At 38.2% G+C, this 22,200-nt stretch overlaps 1 protein-coding gene across 2 annotated transcripts in view; it reads right to left on the bottom strand.

Moving 5' to 3' along the window:
- Positions 1-19,305: 19,305 nt before the first annotated feature.
- Positions 19,306-22,200, bottom strand: part of insc (INSC spindle orientation adaptor protein) — a 52,605-nt gene continuing 49,710 nt past the window's right edge. For both annotated transcript variants that reach the window (XM_019262379.2, XM_019262380.1), the window contains exons 12-13: positions 21,473-21,549; positions 19,306-20,469 (exon numbers count right to left, since the gene is read on the bottom strand). In XM_019262379.2, the coding sequence (XP_019117924.1) occupies positions 20,341-20,469; positions 21,473-21,549 (206 nt within the window). In that variant the 3' untranslated portion in view covers positions 19,306-20,340. The remainder of the gene's footprint in view (positions 20,470-21,472; positions 21,550-22,200) is intronic.

The following is a 22,200-nucleotide window of genomic DNA, read 5'->3' as shown; positions in this document are numbered from 1 at the left end:
GACTACTGACTAATCTAACCTATGCCTGTACATAGAACACTAAAAAGTCTAAAAATGCACTGAAAATTAAAATAAAGACCTGCATCTGATACATTTTTCATCATGTGTGTGGTACAGAACAGTCTGTGCTGTCAGCCACAAAGATGTGACACTGTCCAAACTGAGCTCTCTATATTTTCTCTCCTAAAACTGAGCTGTCTTTGCTCTCTAAGCTGTCTCTCTGATACTCGATGCCCTACCACGCTGTTGTAACATTTAAACCGAACATTCTGCAAACATCACTGCAGCAAGTCCCACAGGCTGTATGCAAGAATTAAGGGTACAGTTTACTCTCATTCAAGCTAAAAAGTAGGCATACGACAAAAATCATCCCAATAAGATGACTCTTGATTCTCTAAATAATTTGCAGATGCATTACATTTGGCTTGTGTGCACTAGCAAAGACTTTAAATGGGTGGAGTCCATTGTCTAACCCAAAGTCATCTTCCAGTCTAGAAGACCCATTTAAATATCATACAATTAGTTCAGTCAAACATGACCTTTCATGCTAGCTCAATGCCATGGAACATTTCAGCATGATCACTCTGTAAACACAAAATGAATTTCATAAACATTGGAGCAGCATGTTTTCGGTCTGTTAAATTATTTAGATGTTGGGCCAATGTTTACCATTTTGCATCATTACAGTAATTGCCTAGAAGTCACGAATGTGGTGATCGTCTTGAACCGAATACTTTTGCAAGCTTTTAGACGCAAATGAAATTCACTTGCCATCAAAGAGCGTCTCATCATCAAAGATGTTGTGTATTGAAAGAGAGATGAGTGTCTCGATTAAAAATGTAAGGGTCAGGCGGTAGAATAGAGTAGTGGAGTCGTTTTTTGTGTTACTGCATGTAGCACTCAAGTACAGCCAAACAAGAGGGCTGGTTGAGAAAGAGATGACACACACAATAACCCATGCATGTGTAAATATACTGTTGTGACACTTTTCAGACAGATTTACTTACTGTACACGTGGTTTCTCTTTTTTTCTTGATCCTTGTGATTATTAATGTGGAGAATGCAGACATTAACATTTGGGCCTTGGAGCCTTGAAAATGAATCATTTATGAAAGGATCAACAAAGTACTAGTTGGGTTGAAGACAGAATGAAAGAGTAACAAAACTGAGTTAATATTGCTGGAGTTTCTCTTGACTTCTTGACATTACCTGGTCTGTGGATCTTTTTCACTGGAAGCAAGAGAACTAGTTATATCTATTCAACAAAATGTGGAAAGAAAGTGAGTGGAATAATAAAGAGGACTGGAAGATTTATCTGCAGATTCTTATTAGCTGCTGATAAATGATCATACATCCTCACTTTTCCTCTTTACGGAAACTACTACAAAAAAATTTCCAAGATGGATAATGGCTCGATTGGCACAAATTAACACACAATTCAGACATCAGCAGGTTGTATTTTATGGTCTCAACTTTCCATTTTACAGGGTAAGGCTTTTGTTATGTGCGTGTCATTCTCTCAATTGTTGATTTTGCTCGTACTCAGCCCCAGCCCTTCTGTTCCTGAAGATGAATTGACACAAATATACAGTCTCACTTTTAAAAAAGACTGATTCACTTCCTTAAACAACTGGACATTGTAGTTTTGAGGTCAAACAGAGATTTGTTTACTTGTTTTTAGCTGTTTTGTCACTAATCAGGTGTTAGCTTAATACTAAACAGCATTTTTGCAGATTTATATGGTGGCTGTAGGCTAAGCTCCTGAGCCCTTCCTCAATGGCAGTAACTGAGAGTATTGTAGACGTTGTAACATGTTTAACGGAAGGTAATCATTGTCATCAGTACAGTTTCATAAATAAGTGATGAAACCTGGCAGCACACGATAGTTTAATCCAGAGGTTTGTGTGGAAGAGATAATAATAATAGATTTTATTTATTTATGAGAGTTCCAGAGGGAGGGGGCAGCTACAGAGAAGGGTCTGTCGTTCCAGGTTCGGTGCTTGGTCCTGGGTGGTGGAGTCAGTAGGTTAGCATCAGATGAACAGAGGCTGCGGAATGGATTGTGGTGATGGAGCAAGTCAGTGAGGTAGGAAGGGGCCTGGTTATAGAGGGCTTTGTGTGTGAGGAGGAGGATTTTGAACTGAATGCGCTGTGGAACTGGGAACCAGGGGAGGTTCTGGAGTGATGTGGTCACGGGTGCAGGTGTGGGTGGGCAGACGTGCAGCGGACTTTTGGATGTACTGTAGTTTATTTAGAGTTTTTTGGACGGTGTTCCGTATAGGATACTGTTGCAGTAATCGATTCTGGAGGTGATGAAGATGAATGCAGCAGAGAAGGAGAGTGATGGGCGGAGTCCGGCAATGTATGAATGAAATGAGCATGCTAATGTCAGACATGTCTGTCATGTCATATCATGTCATGTCATGTCATGTCATGACATGTCAGTTAACAGACTGGGACATGGACATGGATTTATTTCACCTTATCAGCACCTTTAAGCCCACAGTTTATTTAGACTTTATCTTCAGCTGCATGCTATGCAATACTGTTTACTTTGACATTACTACTGAATTTATACTGTATACTACTCTTACTAATAGTTCATATTTCTGTGCATTTATATTTATTTACAGTGTTATATGTCGTAATATATATTGGTGTAATGTATATGTCTTAAATTCAGCTTTTTCCCGTCTGTAAATTGTTGTTATGTGTCATAGTACTACTTACTTTCTTTCTATTTTTCTTTGAATTTCTCTTTGTTTAGATATATCTACATTCTAATATGGGGCCAACTTTAATGTAACCCAGGACCGCCCAGGGCGCAAATGTGGCCAGGACCGGCGCTGGTCCATCCAATAGTAGTTGATACATTGTGCACAAAGCCAAATATGGACTTGTATATGCAGTAAATATAGAACATTTCTGGTCTAGTGACAACTCAAAGTGCTTTTACATTCACACATTAACCCACAGTCATACACTGATGGCCGACAGTGCCATGCAAGCTGTGCAAAATTTAGTAATTTAGCAACCATATTGGTTCTGTGTTGAATAATTTTCATCACAGCCTGCAGGAGCAAACTGGGGTTCAATGTCTTGCTCAAGGACAATTGGACAGTATTGTGGAACCTAACCAACGACGACATTACTGGACAATCCGCTCTACCACCTGAGCCACTTCCAGCAGGAGACATCATCTGGTTACGATAAATCTCTGTACAAAATTTCAGCTGAATCTATCAAGTAAGTGTTGAGATATTTTAATCTGGACCAAAATAGTGGACCAGCCAACAGACCTGCATTGCCATCTGTGGAACCATGCAGCTATAATGGTGTGCAAGATCTTCACACAGGTGAATTGCACCTTTGTTTGGATAAAGAGAGCGTATGAAATGTAAATTTCATCTCATTAATGCTTGGTTGTAATGTAAACACTGTATACGGTAAAAGAAAATATGTGATAAAAAAATAAATACATTGTGATCTAACTTTGATGCCAGCATTTATAACAGCTTAGGGATGATATAAAATATAAAAACAATTCTATACATTTAATTTACTCATACTTAGATATAAGTTTTTAAATTACTTAAAAACCATGAGCATATTCCTCTGTTTGCCTTGTTCTCAGTGTTTCAATGTCATTTAAATCTATATTCAGCACACCATTTCTACCATTTCACAATCACAAAATGGTCTACAGAACAGGTATAATGACATAAATTATTAACATTTAGGGATTTATCTGAATCATACTGAGTGCTCAATTATTGTAAGGGTAAATGCTTAAAAAGTGACCCCTTATAACACATTATTATAATACAATACTAATGCTCCTTCAATATTTGCATGAGATGCCAACATCATTCAGAAAGTGCACACATAGCCAAGAGAAAGGGTGTGCATAAAATACTTAAAATGCATTTTTACATATAAGATTATATTCATTATTCCATATGTTTCCGAAATGGCAGAAAACGGATTTAATCTACCACTAAGAGAACATTTTGATAGATGTATACATTGAAGCACTTCATCAACTGTCTGCCCAATTTCAAATGAATTTGTCCTTCACTTTATGCAACACAAAATACCTGGCTCCTTTCTTCCTCTGGCTTCGTTCTGTCTTTTAGAAGTTTTTGAAAAGAGAAAATTCCCTTTTATTACAAGGCAAACAGTTGTTGGTGTCCTTTATCAAACAGCTCTTTGAAGAGAAAAAGAGAGAGAGAGCCATGCAGACATTTAACCTTTTTATATAGTCTTACAATTGGGACTGTCAAGGCCTTTCATTTGTGAAGTTCCTGTGGAAAAATCAGGGAGCTTGGACTCATTACATCTACCGGTACAGTATATTTATATTTCAGCTCCAATCAAAGCTAGCCAATATGCCATCCCTATGTATTTTCTCCTCTGAGCCCTGCCTCCCCACTATAATTTCCACCGACATTTTGTGTGCAAATGCAGTAATAGACACATTTATCACATCAAAAGGGATTCAATTTTCTTTTCAATCATCCACCGGTATGAATAGCACCACATCCTCTGTGGCCAACAATGAGGGGCCATTACCGTGAGCCAAAGGATGGCTTCGCCTTCTCTATGCATTCAAGGGGAAAGTGTGTCAAACTGTTTGCCAACGTTTGTTCTAGGCAAATGGAGACTGCTTTCAGACAGGTTAGTATCCAATTTTATTGTCAGACAAATGTCATTTTTGTTTGGGGCCGCGGTAATCATTGGGCTCAGACACCGGTGTTCCTCGACGGTAAAGCCGGCAGTTAGTCCATTTAATACTCTAACTCTCATGTCAGTAGCAGATTGCCAAGTCCAGACATGACACCCGCTGTCTCTTCATTATGTGAAGAGGGTGACATGAAGGATTCAGGCCTCAGCCCTCGGGGAGGGGTTGGGAGGCTAATTACCAAGGACATTGTTGATCTACATGAGGAAAGAAAATACTTTGCAACTGCAATTAATTGTTCCCTCGCACTGACACATCAATTGACGCGGATGGCAGATTTTATGTGCAGTGACACGTGTCATGTCTTCTCACGGAGAAGCTGCAGGAGTGATGTGTGTGGAAATACTGTACGTCATTTAACTGATTATTACTGCTGCACTTCGGCCCCAAACATAACTGCAGTCTGTGGTAACTAAAAAGTCACTTCAGTTAATACTTATCTCCAGTTTACTAAAATTAAATATTATTTTTCACACAACTGCATAGTTTTCATCTTAAGATTTTTATTCTTTTTTGGCTTTTTTTAATTTTTTTTGAATGACATGCGGGAAAGAGCCACAGGTCGGATTCGAACTCTGGGCCGCCACGGCAGGAACTGAGTCTCTGTACATGGGGCGGCTGCTAACTGAGCTAAACAACACCCCATAGTTTTAATCTTGAGAAATAAGTTTTGGGTTTAGTTTGTGGCCAACATCCTAATATATTTATAAACAGAACATATTACATACAATTCAACAGCCTCAGGATGATGACAGGTATTGAAAATTTATCAGAAATATCCGAAAATAGGAATTCAAGAGATCGGCTAAAGGAAATTTCAGGGTGTATCTATAACTCACTAATTTATAAATCTATGCACACAAGCAATATGTGTTTTTGAATCAACTAACTAATGAGGTTCTAAATATTTTTTGCCTCTACTTGACTTTTTGTGTCCCTTAATTTGTTTTTTACTCTTCTTATTTTTAACTCTTGTATAGACAGTGGAAAAAAAATCCAACTTTAAGTTTGTGCCTGTGTAAGGTTCATCAGGGTAACTGAGATCACGAAGAGTTATCTTTCAAAAGAGGGCTGACTGGGGTGTTAATGTTTCAGAGAATTCAGTGTTTTATTTGGTTTGGGCTGATTATTTGCTTGCTTACGCTTGTGTATTGCTGGAAGGTTACTTTCCGCTTCATTTCATCCCCTCTGCCATGAAGTAAAGATCATGATATTTATAATATTAATATTATTATATTCTGAATTTCAGTCACACTGAACATAAAAGTTCAGGTTGTACATCTTTTTCCAAACTACTGCTTTTAAATAATGTAGCAAACAAGTGAATAAATGATCTCTGATTCTTTGAAGGATTAAGACCCCTGAATGCTTCCAAACCATTACTCTTGTTGACTTAATTCTATCAAATAAAGCATTTAAGGATCAAACCCTTGCCAGTGTCGGCACCAACACGGTCTTATGCAGAAAACGTCTCTGCTGTGTTTTCTGTCATCTCCTGCCACAGCTTATACACGCTCCCTCGCTGCCAAACCACCCGAGCCACAGCTGATGAGGTCATCCGTGTAGCCAGCACTGCACGGGCCCTGAAAGCCCTGCTTAATCTGATATCATTGGCAGGGAGACGCTTAACCAGCTCCATCTCTCACCACACTTTTTTGGGGTATTCACCATCCAACAATGCTGTCTTGTCTTAGCCTGCGTGGATTCTTAGGAGCCACTCGTAAAGCTAAACCGTACTCAGTTTATATGTTTGAAGCCTATGGAGAGCTTGTGCTTGTGATGCTGTTTGCGAGGAGCAGTGCCGACGGTTGGGACACAGTTTATAGACCATGGCGGCACGGCGGTAACACTGAAACGATCTCGAAATGAAGAACGAGCCACGAAACCACGTCAGCACATGAGGCAGAGGTAGCCCATTTACTTTTATGTTAAGCAGAGTGTGTTCTAGTTGTGGTCTGGCTACTGAATTATTTTGGAAGCTGAGGAAATGAACAATCATTCTCTGGATTGAGACTCTCCAAACTGAAGAGAGAGAGAAAAAAAACATGTCTTATTAATGACAGATTGAAAATAATAAATAATGCAGTGTAAAGATGCTGTGCAGTGATTTATTTGATGGCCTCATGTATTTCACAGGCCAAACTGAGCTGACGGCAGCTGTGGATAAGATTTAAAATACAGTACAGCTCAAGTATCCAGTCACATATGTTCACGTTCTTGTCTTTCTCCATTAAATATGTATTGCATAGGCTTGGGTCTCTGACCTTGTCTTTGGAGAGAGCTCGCATCATTTCATCTTGGAATAAAAAGAGAGACTACCAGCAATTATAGCATGTTAATTACATATTCACTTTCATCTGCTAGGAAATCACACAGATCTGCCCTCAATGCTGCTGTTGGGTGTCTTTTGATGGGGGGAAGAAAGCGCTGTACTGTATTTGAAAAACATCTGTCAAGTGCCCTGTCTAGTTAATATCTAGTTCTTACCTGTTTTTGGTTACAAGTGCGCCTCTAGTTTAATCTTTGAGAGACGAGGTAGGGGGAAGAAAGCTTGGAGTTATGATACCTGAAATAAGTGGGGAATACTTAGAGGATTTAGTGCTAACAGACCAAAGATAGTCTGTCGTCATCTTGTTTTAAACATATCGAAGGCTATAACATCTGCGAGGGAAAATGGGTTACTTGGAAAACACACAGAGTAACTCTCTTCCCCTCTTAATGAAAGACCCTTTATTCTGTCTACAAGCGTCTCTAATAGAAAAGGCCAGAGCAGCGCTCAGTTCAGCGGCTGTTGTAATTTCTCCTGTCAGGGTACGTGAGGAGGAGGCTTGACAAACACTCACCCCTCTTTATCCCACGCACACCCCCACCCCCACACCCTTGTCTGTGTGTCTGACAGCGATTTACATAGAGATGGTAATGTCGCTGCCATGTTAGATCGGAGGGCAGCGGCGTGGAAACGGTGCGGTCGAAGGAGGCAGCAGCTTCAGTGCTCTGCCGAGCAGCTGCGGTCAAGAACAGAGACTTTTTTACTGGGATAAATGGAATAAGTCTGTGTGTACCTACAGAGCAAGAGAGGGGAAAACAGACTAGAAAATAAAACAAGCACCAGTTAAGTTATAAGTTTTTAAATGACTTAGTTAAGTGTACCCAATAAAATATGTTGAACTCTCGATGGAACTGTTATTCGGTTTTCTAAAAGGTGTTTTTTTGCAAGAGAAGAAAACAATATTTTTGCATGTATATATATATATTATATATATATATATATATATATAATATATATATATATATATATATATATATATATATATATATATATATACGACAGCTGTGAAGATGGTCAAAACATTCAGACATTTATCTCCTTTGTACCATCTAAGCTCTCAGACTTTCCTCACAGCAGCTGCTGAAGGCCTTTTCGTTTCTGTACTGTATGTAATGTTTAAAAGGCTGTTCAGTCACGTCATGGTGCAACTCTGTGCTATCGCTGAGAATTCATTTAAAAGTTTATATCTCAACTAATTTGTAACAGAACATGTGTTTTTTTTAAATAAACAAAATGCTGGCCTGAGGCATGTTTTTATCAACACAGTGAAATGTTTTAATAAACATATCTGCAAAGTTGCTAAATATTAACTGCCAACATATTTCATTTGTTTTCCTACACTATCTGCACTCCCAATAAAATTTTGGCTCGTAGCAACTAAATCATGATTAACACTTTTAAGGGTCATGTTTAGACACTTGAAGCCCTGGTTTACTTTGGGTAAGATCGAGGTCTTGGTTCAGTATTAATAAAAGTGAAAAGTGACAGTGGTGGTATGTTTCCGTCAAACCATAATCATTCCCTAACCTTAGACAAAACTTTACTCCAGATGTGAATGACAGTCTGGGGTGACAAAGTCCTGCATTTTGGATGTCTACCCTGATCCCACACTATGACCTGCAATACCAGGATGACATCAGAATGAAATATGAAGAATTATGAATCATAAACACAAGTTATTAATGATCCAAAAATTACTTTTTCCGGTTTTCTGGTAAACTTTAAACAAAAGCAATAAAATCCTCTCTAATATACAGACAAACACGTGTTTTATCAGTCACTTATTATGTTAGTAGCTGAGTGGGATTGAGAGTCACACAGCACCTCACAAACACAGCGAGTCTCTCACATCTGACACAGACAGACACACATCCACGTTCAAACATACACTCAAGAGGGCAAACTCAATCAGCCGCACACCTTAATGTTTAACCAGGCATGTCACTTTAGGACACAGGAGGTTACATACATGAGACAATCTCTATATTTACTTTTCTGCTCCGAGAAATGTTGCAGGAATCAATTCAGCTCTATTTGTTTTTATTAGTAACCAAATAAAATTGTAATTTAAAAAAGATGTTTGAAACCAGAAAGCTGCTATAACACTCATATAACATATGGGCATTTTTAGCAGCTGGCATTTCCTCACATCCAGCACAGAGTTGAAGAAAAAAAAAGAAAGAAAACGTCACACAACATGTCACTCAAAAGACCAAAAACTGCAGCTGCCAATCCAAAACAGTGTCAAACATTCTCAGCCATGTTAGACATATAAAACCTAAAGGCTGCAGATACTCAGGCTGTTACATGATATACTCCGTCATAACTGTGGACACAGACAGTTAACGCATGCGGCCCAGCGGTTTGCTACTGTCTGCAGTTACAGGCAGCGCTACAGAAAAAACAAATACAATTCTGCAAGCCTGATCGTCTGCAGGAGAAACGATCTCTCCACAAGTCCTCTGAGACGCTGGATGGAGAAAGGAAAGAGGAGCCTTTGTGTGTGTGTGTGTGTGTGTACAGGAGGTTTTGGGTGGACTGCAGGACCTAAATGGAGAAGGCGTGCTGCGGTGGCCTGATAATGGCAAGGGGCGCTCAGAGGAGCAGAGAGGGGAAAGTGTGTGTGTGTGCGTGTGTGTGTGTGTGTGTGTGTGTGTGTGTGTATGTGTGTGTATGTAGGATTATGGAACAGATGAGTGTGTTAACAGGGGTTAAGTGAGGCTGTTCTGTAGATGCCTGATGGTTTTTAAAAGAGACAATGGAAAAATGTTTCATTTAAATTATCTGAGCAGATTGTGTGTGTGTGTGTGTGTGTGTGTGTGTGTGTGTGTGTGTGTGTGTGTGTGTGTGTGGACACTTACATGTAGCATGTGCAGGAACAACAGAACGTGTGGCTGTCCATGTTTGTCTTTTCTTTTTACACATGTGTATGCATGTGCTGGTGCTCTCATACATGTACTTGTGATAACCAATTTGAGATTTAATGGGACTGAGGACATTTTGGTCTGGCTTCACTTTTTTTAAAGAGATGTTCAAGTGTTTTAAGAGTTTTACATACCAAGAAAGAAGAAGACTGATAGCTAGCAAACAGCCTATTAATGGAAACATTGCAGGGTTCAAAATATATAAATGTTTTTGTTTGTTTGTTTGTTTGTTTGTTTGGTTTTTGAGAAATATTCACTGAGCATGCTGCTTTATGTGGGTAACTCGTGAGCCCAGCTTTATTTGTGCAGAACTTTAAACACGACACAGTACAGTAGATTCATAAAACAAAAGACAGCAATAAATAAATGAATAAAACATACAGGCTGTACACACACACACAACCAACTCCAGTTTATGGGGTTGAAGTCGTGGCACCACACCACCTGTCTTAATCTCTGTAAAGATTTTGGCATCAGAAACAGAACCTGGTGGTATTGACCTTTGGAGCGGGTTTAATTGCACACAGACAAACAGTCTGAGTCAAGAGCAAATGAGGCGGATCACATCGGCTGAAATGTAATCTCAGAGCCCATCAGCTATCGTCTGGTGACGATTTAGCTTTTAAAAAATTGTATCTGTATTTATATTCAGAGATTTGTTCATATAAATCAATCAGAATGTGTCTTTCTCATCATTCTTGCTGAGTTGCTGATCAAACTGCAGAGGACGTCTTGGCCCAGATATCCGTTATCCGCTTTCCAGATTTCCACTGGCTACACCGGAAATCCCAAAGCATTGTGCTGTCGCCCATAGAGAATAAATCATGATCAGATTATATGTTTTGAGTCTGTTGCTATGTAAATGATTTTTTTATTTATGCTAACGTCCGCTTGTGTTAGTTTGTGCTCTTGTTATCACTGATGCATATGTTGTCTGCTCTGACTTGTATGTATTTTGTTTACACTGTGCATGAATGACAGTCATGAGAATAAGAAATGAAATTTCTTTCCCAGTTGGCATTGGTGAGTGAGAGTCTGGGTACACCCTGGAGCTCAAAATACAAATAAAAAAATCTGTCTGCTTTGACAAAATAAATCAAATCAAATTAGTTTAAGAATAATAAGTTTTAGAATAAGTTAGGATTAATCCTGAGTTAAGCTGTACAGATTTTTTTTCTTTTTAAACATACAAACTTCAAACTGGACAAAACTTCCATTGTTCCCACAATTACCAATTCTTGTCAAGTCAAAATAAAACCTTAATTCTCCAAAAGGAAACAATATTGTTTGCCTCAAAGCCAATAGTGTACCGGGCCGCCACAGCTGGATCAACTATTGAAACGAAACACAGAGAAACTTGGATTACTACAAATTCATGGGGAGAGTGGCGACGTACACTGCTCAGGGCTCTGTTACTCCACTATCTCTTCACACAGCACACACAGTATATATATTATATATATAATATGTGTGTTGTGTGTGTGTGTGTGTGTGTGTGTGTGTGTGTGTGTGTGTAATCTTTAAGTAGCTCCAGTGACATCTCTACATCATGTAATTTGAATTACGTTCACTGTATTGAGGTGACAGCAAAAACATAACAAATGGTCAAATAAAATCAAAACTATTTGGAGATAACTAACTATATCACAGATATGTGAGAAATTGTTTATTTGTAATTTAGGTAATAAATCTTGAAAACATCAGCACAAGAGTAGAGAGGAAGAGTTTAGTTTGAAGTTTAAGCTAAATTTAAATTCTAAATTTAGAGACTAGAATCAATTATGTGAGTGAGTGTCCTCATAAGTTTAGAGGTGCAAATGTGTGTTCGTGGGTGTTACACAAGTTGTTTAAGGCAGTTTTTCTCCACTGGAATCGTCCTAGTCCCTAAAGAGCAGCTCTCTCTCTCTCTCTCTCTCTCTCTCTCTCTCTCTCTCTCTCACACACACACACACACACACACACACACACACACACACACACGCACTAAAATGCAAAAATACAGACTTAATAAAAACACCCTTTGAAACTAACAAGACTGTGGTTTTTCAAATTTTAATCACCACATTTCATTAATTCATTCCTTTTTTTTCCCCACAAACACGCTGCTCTCTGTCCATTGAGCTACTGCACACCACGCATCGAGAGCTACTGTGTTTTAGTGAGAGAAAAAGATTCAGAATGGTAATTTCTGTAATGTAATTTTTCTGTCACTGAAAATTAATCACTATTGTATTTTACTTTACAGCATGAAAAATAAATTGCATCCCTGAATATGCTGAACATTTCAAGGCCACGCGTCTTGGGTGGACAAAAAGGAGCTGTTTGAGCATCGACATGGAGCATTTATTTGAGTCAATTCTGACCCATACAGGGCGACCTCCCGCTGTCCTGCCTCATACAAACAAATTAAGGTGCACTCAGGCAGCAATGAACAAATTCCTGGCAGTCCATCAGGAATTCTGTTGAACACAAAGAAAAAGCGTGTTTTGTTTTACCTGGTCTTGAAAGTTTATTGTACACGATATACAGCTTGCCTTGCTTTAATGGTAGGTAGCACAAATCAGCACATGGATGGTCCATTTAAAGTGATATTATGCAAGTTCAAAATATTGAATGGTGTCTCTGTCATTCCTACTCTGTGCCCTTAGCACCTGTTATTGCATTGTGTGCCTTGGGTTGCCGAGTAAAACCGCCCATGAAAAGTGCACAAAGCTTTATAACACTACATTAAACATCAACAACTGTCACTGATTTTCATGAAACTGGTGCTATGTCTTCACACAGCAAACACTTTCGCTCCAGCAGCTTCCTCTGCCACCATTTATGCAATTCCAGTGACCCTCTTCTGCTAAGCAGCCAAAATGGCAACTGTGCCAGCACTCCACACTCAACTTTTCGGCCATCATGAGTGCACCAGTGTGAGTATAGAAGTACACAGCATGGATCATATTTTATGGAGAGAAAATGTTTTTCTGATTCCCTCTGATGTCCTGTCTGTGACTGCTCAGCCTGAACTCTTGGTGATTTACGCACTAGCTAAATAGTGACTGAAATAATAAATAATTGTATGGGGTCTACATATAACGGAAAGTATGTAGATTAACTGGTAGAAAAGGTGTTATATAAGCAATGATACACCTCAATGTATTTTGATAACATTATAAAGAATTTTGCCAGACAGTTGCAGGCAATAGATAAGAAGTCAAAGGTACAAAAAAACAAAAACAAAAAAAACAACTTACAACTCCCAAGATCCATTTTGCAAAAAACATCCACCAAGATCCACCAAGCTTAAACTTGTTGCCCGGTTGCACCACTATCCTCATGTCGAAGCTATATGAAGACTTGGTAAAACACCAGGTCACATCAAACTCACTTCACTCTGGAATTCTGGGTCAGTTTTGCATGAACTCTGCAATAATGTATAGTGTTTTGTTCCCAACAGCAATATAACGTGATCCAAATTTCAACATTGACTGGCTTTCTCTTCATAGCAAAGGCTCCTATGTTTCAGTGTTGAGGAACGTTGAGGAAATCATCACAAATACATAAATAAATAAATGGACAATAGTAAAACACCTGCAAACAGTAGCTTCTCACGGTTTGCACCTCTATGTGCCTTGCTTACTGTCAGGTGTGTAGAGATGAGTAAAATAGGGTAAGATGTACTGCTCTGTGAAGGTTCCATGTGAAGACATAAGTTATGATACATTCAGTGTTACTCAACAAAATACATTGGGTGAATTCTTGAGCTCATGCTAAAAAGTATTTAATTTCCTTCCTCGTAAAACAAAATTGTTCACTGGGTTAAAGTGTTCTTCTTCACTGCCTTTGCTGGTGTAGTCCTGCATATACATAAACTAACCTTGCTAGGCAGCTGAACACCTCATGAAAGATCACAAGATCTTTGCTCCAAATCAGCATCCTATGAAGTAGTAGCGTGTAGCATGAGTTAATGCTAAGTGTGTGCCTGATGATGTGTTTGCAGGAAAACAATAATGGTGGCTGTTTAGGAGTTTAGTGCACCAACAGCACTGAAGGCTTTTCTCGATGGAAAAGATGATTTCGCTCTTCTCCTGAATGGCTTTGGTAAGAGTTTGACCACGTTATATGTTTTGTTGATCTGATTGGTTGACAGATGATTATAAACAGATGTTTCATCCAGTCACTAGGTTTGTTGTTTCTGGCACAATCAGGTTACCAGAGACCCATTAAGAGAAGAAACAGCTCCATAACACCACTAGAGGTTTGAAACTCAGCAAGGAACCTTCAGTCAAAAGTGTTAACTGTCATAAACCCATCTGGTCACTCAATGAACATTAGATAAATGTACAAAATGTCACTAAAGGTTTATATCCTAATCACATGTATTTTTAGTGAGAATGATAGGAAATCTCTAGTTATTCAGCAAATGGTCGCTTTTACTGCATAATGTTTAATTACTATTTAAGCGGCGTTCCGACAGGGACAGACAAACTGGACGCTGGAGGGATTTTTCAATTCATTTCAGTAGGGGTCGTGTGTTTCCACAAAGGCAGCCAAAAACATTGATGCCGTCTGGGAAAGAAGTTGAGCCAGATTCAACTTTTAGGGCCCAACGTCACGGTCGGCCGCCAATCAGACACTCGGTCGAACCTCCACAGACAGCCTGAACTAAACTCTGATCATCTACCTGTGTGTGTTCTCACTTTGTTTATTTCATGTACCAGCTTCTAAATATGAGTCCGACTCAGCAATTTACACCGCAAAATATAATGACACGAAGAAGTTTAATTTGATTTGTGTCCGATGATTAGACAGCGAGAGAGAGAGAGAGACCACCACCACACTCCCACCACCGGTTGCCGGGTTCTCTATCCCTGTCTGAACGTGGCCTTATTGTAATGCAGTATCAAGGCTCCTAGAGTAAAATAAAAGGGAAGTTTCTGCAGTGCAGTGGTTAAGACTTTACGATGTACTAATGCATGGCAGCATAACAGAATAAAGCCATATGACCGCTCTACACAAACCCCTAAAGATTTTTGGCATTAGGCTTTTACCCTCCACTGACTTTGGCCAGAAGTTGTGACCACAAAGTGCTGATATTAATTTACACTCAATGTTGTGGGTTTATTTCAGCAATTAAAAAACCCAACTAGGTCTTCTAATAGGGGGCCAGCTGGGGACTGGACTAGAGACATCAGTAAACAGCAATGTTACTCTCTTAATTGGCTGTCCAACAGGTGATGGCACTAAAGTCATAATTAGTTTTTATACTGTGAGGTCTATATGTCCTGCAGCAGGCTAATGTGGGCTGTTCGTGTGTGTGTCTTTCAGTTTTACAGAATACAGAGTCCAAAGCTGACAGAACGTGAAGCATATCGAGTAAATGAAAAATTGTTGTGAGCTGAAGTGAGGAAAGGATGTATGAGTTGCAAAGCATCATCTTCAGCAAAAGATTAGCACTTATCCTGAGACATCGTGACTCCAATGCATTTTCATTTAAAGACAAGAAGAGAAAGAGAAGCACATGATGGAAACACTGTAACTGGGATTCCTGGTTCACTATACACTCTTTCTTCCTCACCTGCTCCTCTGCTCGGAGTAATCTATATACATACATATATATATATAGATATATATATAAATAGATATATATATATATATATATATATATATATATATATATATATATATATATATATATATATATATATATATATAATATATATATCTGCATATGAATATCCATTCAGATTTTAGATTTTAGCTTTGGAAGTGTTCTGGTTTTCGTTTGTAGTCTGAGTAGGATTGACCAGTCATGTTTTAATGGTCTCTCTGGTGGAGAACAAAAAAGGTGAAATGCAATCTCTAAAAAGTTATTCATATGCAGATAACTGTTTATAGAGATTAGGCCAAATTTGTCTTTCCTGTCATTCTTGTTGCTAATCAGGCTGCAGAGGGAGTCTTGGCCCGGTTATCTGTTATCTGTAATGCGAATATTCTCTGGCTAAACTGGAACCCCAGAAACATCGACAGTTCCCCCCAGAAGCTAAATTGAGATAAATCAACTCTAGCCATCAGCTCCAAGAAAGCAAAATAATTTATTTTCTATTTAATTATTTTAATATATAACAAACTTTATTAACTTAAATGACTTCTCATGTCAAAACTTCAGTCCCACAGTATCCATTTGAAGGCAGTGACAACCAACAAGCACCTTTAATGGTGCTAAAGGTTGTTCTGCTTTCAATTAGTCCAAATTTGCTTCTGACCACAAATTAGCAAGGCATCGCAGCATTCAGGGAGTTTCTCTTGTTTGGAGCTCCTTCCCCTCCTTGTTGATGAGTCCTTGGTTCTGAAGTACTGTTCATCAATACAATAACAGTGGAAACGAGTCCACATTTTTTTGTGTGAAAATATGTGAAAACATACAGCACTCTTAGACTTTTTTATTATTTTATACTAATTGTGAGTTTTTGTAAAGTCTAATGTATTAACTTCTAAAAGCATTTTTAAAGGAAGAAGAAATTTCAAACATTTTTTCTGAAATAAAAAGACAGAGAAAAACTTTTCCAGAAATAGGGTGCAAAAGCAAAAGATGTGACACATAAAATATTAAAGTCTCTCAGGAGACTCACATAGTGTCTTCTTGCATTAGACTTCAAGTCCTCAGAACCTTTTCTTACACAAAATGTCTGTGATTTATGATTTGGGACACTGAAGATGACTCTTTAGTGCAGCTTGCTCCTTTATTATTGAGTATTTGGTTTTATTTGTAATGTGCACTTACCATATTAAAAATGTTTGTTCTCATATTCTTCACAGTTCACAACACACCTTTTTGACACCTTGATTTTTCATAATTTAATCAACACCTTGGATCAAATTGCTAATGGTCATCCATTAGCAATTTGATCCAAGGTGTTGATTAAATTAAACATTAAAGATGCAAGAAACACTTGTGCAATGCAATGTAATTGCATTTACTCAATAGCTATATTTAAGTACAAGTCTGAGGTATTTTACTTAAAATATTTATTAGTAGTTTCTTTCCATGCCAATTGCTACTTTTACTCCACTCCATTTCAAAGGAAAGTGTTGTTATTTTTACTTTGCTACATATATCTATAACAGTTTTAGTTACTAGTTACATTAGCAATTATTAAAAAAAGAAAGAAATGCACCATGCAGTATCTTAGACCAAAATTAATTTCAATTCAATTCAGTTGGGTACTATGGCCCATTCCATTCCTTTACATGATTAATGCATGACTTTTTCCTGTAACACAGTACTTTACAGAGTACAGTATGGTATAAGTATTTTTACTTGAAGGATCAGTGTGTTAGATTTTGTGGCATCTAGGAGTGTAGCTGATGATTGCAACCTCCTTGCATCACCAATTTGCCAATTCTGAACTACTATAGAAACATGCTTCATTCTAAGGTAACAATTCTTTTTTTAATCATACACTAACGAGAGCATAGTAATCCATTTTTATTTCATAAATTTAGCTCCCTAAGTCTCACACTTCTTCCACCACTGCAGTGTACTGTACATACAAAAGACCATGTAAAGAGAGCAAAGTGAAAGTTCAAGAGCTCAGAATTAGAAACTGAGAGAAAGTGAAAAACTCAGAGCTACAATTCTTGGTATCATGGTGATGGTCGAACCAAAACAGTATCAAAGGAACCTGTGTTTTCAGGCCGTCTGTTTAGTTCTCCTCTGTGTCGATACATATTTCATTGGGTCTCAACAAAGCGAGGCAGGAGCATATTCTATCACAAAGGCCTCTGAACACAGTCCCACATGTATGCTGGACAACGCACACACGAAGAAGCTCAATTGTCTCAACACTGGGTTGGAGTGTAACAAGTCCAGGCTCAGCACAAGTGCCCTTAGGTGAAAAAGAAGCTACAGAGAAAGCAAGAAGACCCTCAATTGTCTCTCCAAGGAGAGGAAGGCTTATGGAGAAGAAAAAAACCTGAGAATGTTTTTATGAAAGAGATAATACAAAGCACAAGTTTCGCAGACAAGCCCTCACATACTTCTTTGTAATCACTCACTGCATCATGTCCCAGTCATTTGTGAGCTGAAAGTGCCATATAAAACTCTGCTGCACTTGTGTTTGTGAACTCTTATTAAAGCCATTGTGAATGAATGAAAAGCTGACATTTTGATGACAAGTTTTTCTAATGCACACAGATACACTCTGCACTAGCATTCCTCCCAATGATGTTTTTGGAAAGTCTGAGGCTTAAATAGCAAATGTCCCTCCTGTTTTCTTGAGACGATCTGGGGGTTCACAGAGGACCAACAGGTAGACCTTTGCCTCCTCTTAGTTTCTTAGCCTCTTTCTTTCTTTGTGAGCCTCGTTCAAAGCCTTTTCTCATCTCTGTGTCTGCATTTGTGACAGACACAGAATGTATGAGCATGGTTCCTCTGAGGTAGCTGGAGGTTGGGGCGCCCTTGGAGGACCTTTAGCTGCATGGACCCCGAATTCACTCATTCTGCATTAAGGTGGAGCTATCTGCTGGTTATTCTGGATGTGGCATTTGGCATGTGGCAGTGTCCTCTATAATAATAAATAAACAATAAATAAATAGAAGTTCAAAGATGCTTCAAATGTCTCGAGTTAATAGAGTTAATCTAGAAAGTTAGCCTTAAAATTTCACCCTCAACCTTCAGGATGTGATTTTTTTAGGAGAATCTGGAACAAGTTATGAACATAACACTGGCATCATCATCACCTTTAAAGCTAATACATAAAACTTTGTATGAAACATTACCCTATTAATACATCCCGTTATAGAGTGATCCTGGAGCCTACTATTTAGCATCTCGGTTTAATATTTCTGGGCTGTGTGTTATCTGGATGTTTCAAACATCTGTCTACAACCAGATTGTTTTACCACAATACCAATACCACACAATACACCAATACCACATGTATTTTGCTAATACAGCTATAAAAAAAAAGCTACATTGTCATTAGATAATACCATATTGGTTTCAAGATTGCATTTGAACCAATGTGTTTTTCCATTTTCTTTTACTTGGATGATAATTCTCTTTAGGTTTGTCACTATGAGCAACTCCTTTCACATTGTGACACCAGTTAGTTTCTCTTCTCCTTCTCCTTTATTCAGTTCTGCACGTCTCCTTTGAATTTCTATTTGTTTCATCAGCACAAACATTTTTAACTATGCTTACTGTTTATTTCTGAGTTCAGTACCATTGTACAGATTTACTTTATGTAAAACTGAAACATACAAATGTCCCACACATATACTGTATAACAGTAATTGACTATAATGACATACACTGAACATGAGATAGATGATTGCCTTTATTCCATGCATGGCATACAATAATGGTCATTCTCTTTAAATAAAAAAAGCATTTCTATGTTCAAATTCATAACCATTTTTTATAGATTCATTTTCCAGTGGCAAATATGATATTTGAGAATTATGGCAAATAACAATCAAGCGAATAACTCAACATGCCATACAATGCACTTTAACAAACTATAGATAATGTTGCCATATGCCTCAATCAAAAAATTTAAATACTTATAGTGCCCTCTCAATTAAGGTAGTCAAATAACAATCAAACTAGAAACATGTTCATCCAACTGTAATACTTTAGCTGCAAATGTTTATCCAAATAAAGTGGCTGCTGATTTAAAACTTTAACAGACCAGCCATGAAAGACTTGAGAAGAATTTAGGCAGACAAGCATCCTGATACTCCAATGCTAAATGCTTCACATGATCATTTGTGTCATTTTACTGCCCTATCCACTCATGTGAAGGATCTTTCGCTGTTCTCAGATAGCCAAAATTCTTTGGATACAATGTCTTTAGACAAGATCTAAAAAATTGCACAGTGGTAGCATATAAAGTGTTTCATTTCAGAACAGATTATACTTTCATTTTCAAAAAAAAGTAGCACCATCTCATACAAACAAATTACTGATATTATTACTGATATGAAATTCCCAGTGGAATAAAACAAACTAATGACCTTTTTTCAAGAACACCGTACACATTCATTGCATGTTATGTCATCATAGAGTTGCTCTCTGCAACATATTTATGTACATTTACATCTAGATGTTTTGTGCATCCATTCAAACTGACACAAAGCAGTTTCACTCCCTCCTCCAAAACTCCAGTATGATAATTGGACAAAAAAAATCTCAGCAACACATGAAGTGACAAACCAAAGCTCCAGCCAGGAAATAGATCCAATGTTTTGGAGTGAATCCGCTCATTAGTCCTCTTTGTGTCATGAGACGGTACATGCACATGATCATGTACACAAGTTCAGGTCTCCACTATCAGTGTTCGGTGTGCAGGCTGTCATACAAAGCTCTCCTCCATGTTGGAACACAGCAGGAAAGAGTCGACTAGCCGTGGTTTGATCAGCTGCTGGTGGTCGGCTGCTTCTATGCTGTCTGGACACCCTGCTGCCAGCCTCCTCAAGGCAGCCTGAAGACACACACACACACACACACGCACACACACACACACACACACACACACACACACACCATTATGCACATATATAACACATATGCAGTGTATCATATTAAGATCACACTCTATGAAAACACATTCAATTGTAACTATGCACACTTAATGTGGTTAAATAAATAAATAAAAAAACGTGTCTGCAAGTTTAAAGTGAACAACAAGAAATTGTAGTGGTGCTTCACTAAATTCAGTCGTACGAGACCGCCAGCAGTGTATTTCAATAGCACATCTTATATTCATATCTTTTATGATTCACAAGTGCATCAGCAATGTGTGTGATGTCTCAGCCAGGAGAGCCTTCAACATTTCCATGATTTGTGAAAGCTCAGCGTCCTTTAAATGTAGAAATTCAACACCTACAAATGCTCTACTTAACCCTTGGCTAAAAGGATAAAATAGAATCACATTAATTTGAACAGACAGACGAGTGTGGTTATGGCGAAGGAGGCGGCATTTCAGGGCGCAGTGAGGCAGCCCAATTAGGCTCCTGACCATTATGCGCTTCAAATCCCCTCAGCAGCCCTAAGATCTGGTCTTAATAATTATGATCAGAATGAGTGAATGATAAAGTACGAGCTGGAATATTATTTATGATATGTACATATTTAAACATACAATGTTTGAGATGATGTGCACCGGTCAGCTATCTCAACATGGCTTAAAGATACTGAGGTTGTGATATATTTTCAATTTTCAGATATTGCCCTGTGGAGGTAATTAAATTGGACAGTCATTTGGTGCACTGATGTTACATGTGTAGGCCTGTGATATAATGCCCCAAGTTTGTACTGTATAGTAAGTGCCGCTGAAAATATATAGTATTTTAAGGGCACGACTGAAATAGGCAGTTTGAATGTTTGAATGACATATTTGTATTCATGACATGGAGTCATTTTCACATATGTATAGGTCTGCATGCATGTACACACACATTAATAGATACACGCTTTGTACCTACCAGGCAAGCGACCAGCACTGAGTCGCTGTTATTTCTCTCAGTAGGGGAGCGACACAGTTCAATAAGACGAGGAACAGCTAAAGACGGCAGAGGAAAAATTCAGTTACAAGCTCTTCCCATTCTTACACACTGATATCAACTCTAAACAGTGGTGCAGAGCAGTTTAGTCGCTGACAAATTATTTCTTTTGAATTGATTTTCTGTACACATCCCTCTATGCTTAAAATAAAATAAAACAAAAATGGTATCACTTCTACTTTAATTCAAAAGAAGAAAATAAATAAAAAATACGTTATTCTGTTATGGAGTATAGAATATGTTAATCTCCATTCATCAAACTATGGGGGTTTCATGAAGCATTCATAAAGATTCATAGAGCTGCTTCCCAGGAGACAAAGAGGTCGGGAAGGAACATACAGCAGATTTAATATTGAAGTAAAGGTTCTTTCTGTCCACTGATAGAAGAAGGACCTATGAAATAATGTGAGACATGTTTTTTTCTATACATATTTTTATATACATATTCAAGCTTCCAGAAGATGCAGCCTTAGGACATCATGTCCAGTTCATCGTTTGGTTGGTTGTTTTTTAGTCTGTAATTACGCATGGAGTACCTCAAGGCTCAATTCAAGGTCCAGCTTTGTTTTATTATGTTTTTTCGGCACGTTTGTTTCTGTCAACTTTTCTTTGCAGTGTTCATCAATACTGTTCAATGAAGCATAAATTAA

This window comes from Larimichthys crocea, chromosome X, assembly GCF_000972845.2.
Source record: "Larimichthys crocea isolate SSNF chromosome X, L_crocea_2.0, whole genome shotgun sequence".
Taxonomy (NCBI): Eukaryota; Metazoa; Chordata; class Actinopteri; family Sciaenidae; genus Larimichthys; species Larimichthys crocea.
The sequence above is the reverse complement of the archived record's forward strand: the minus strand, read 5'-3'. Positions and strand labels throughout refer to the sequence as shown.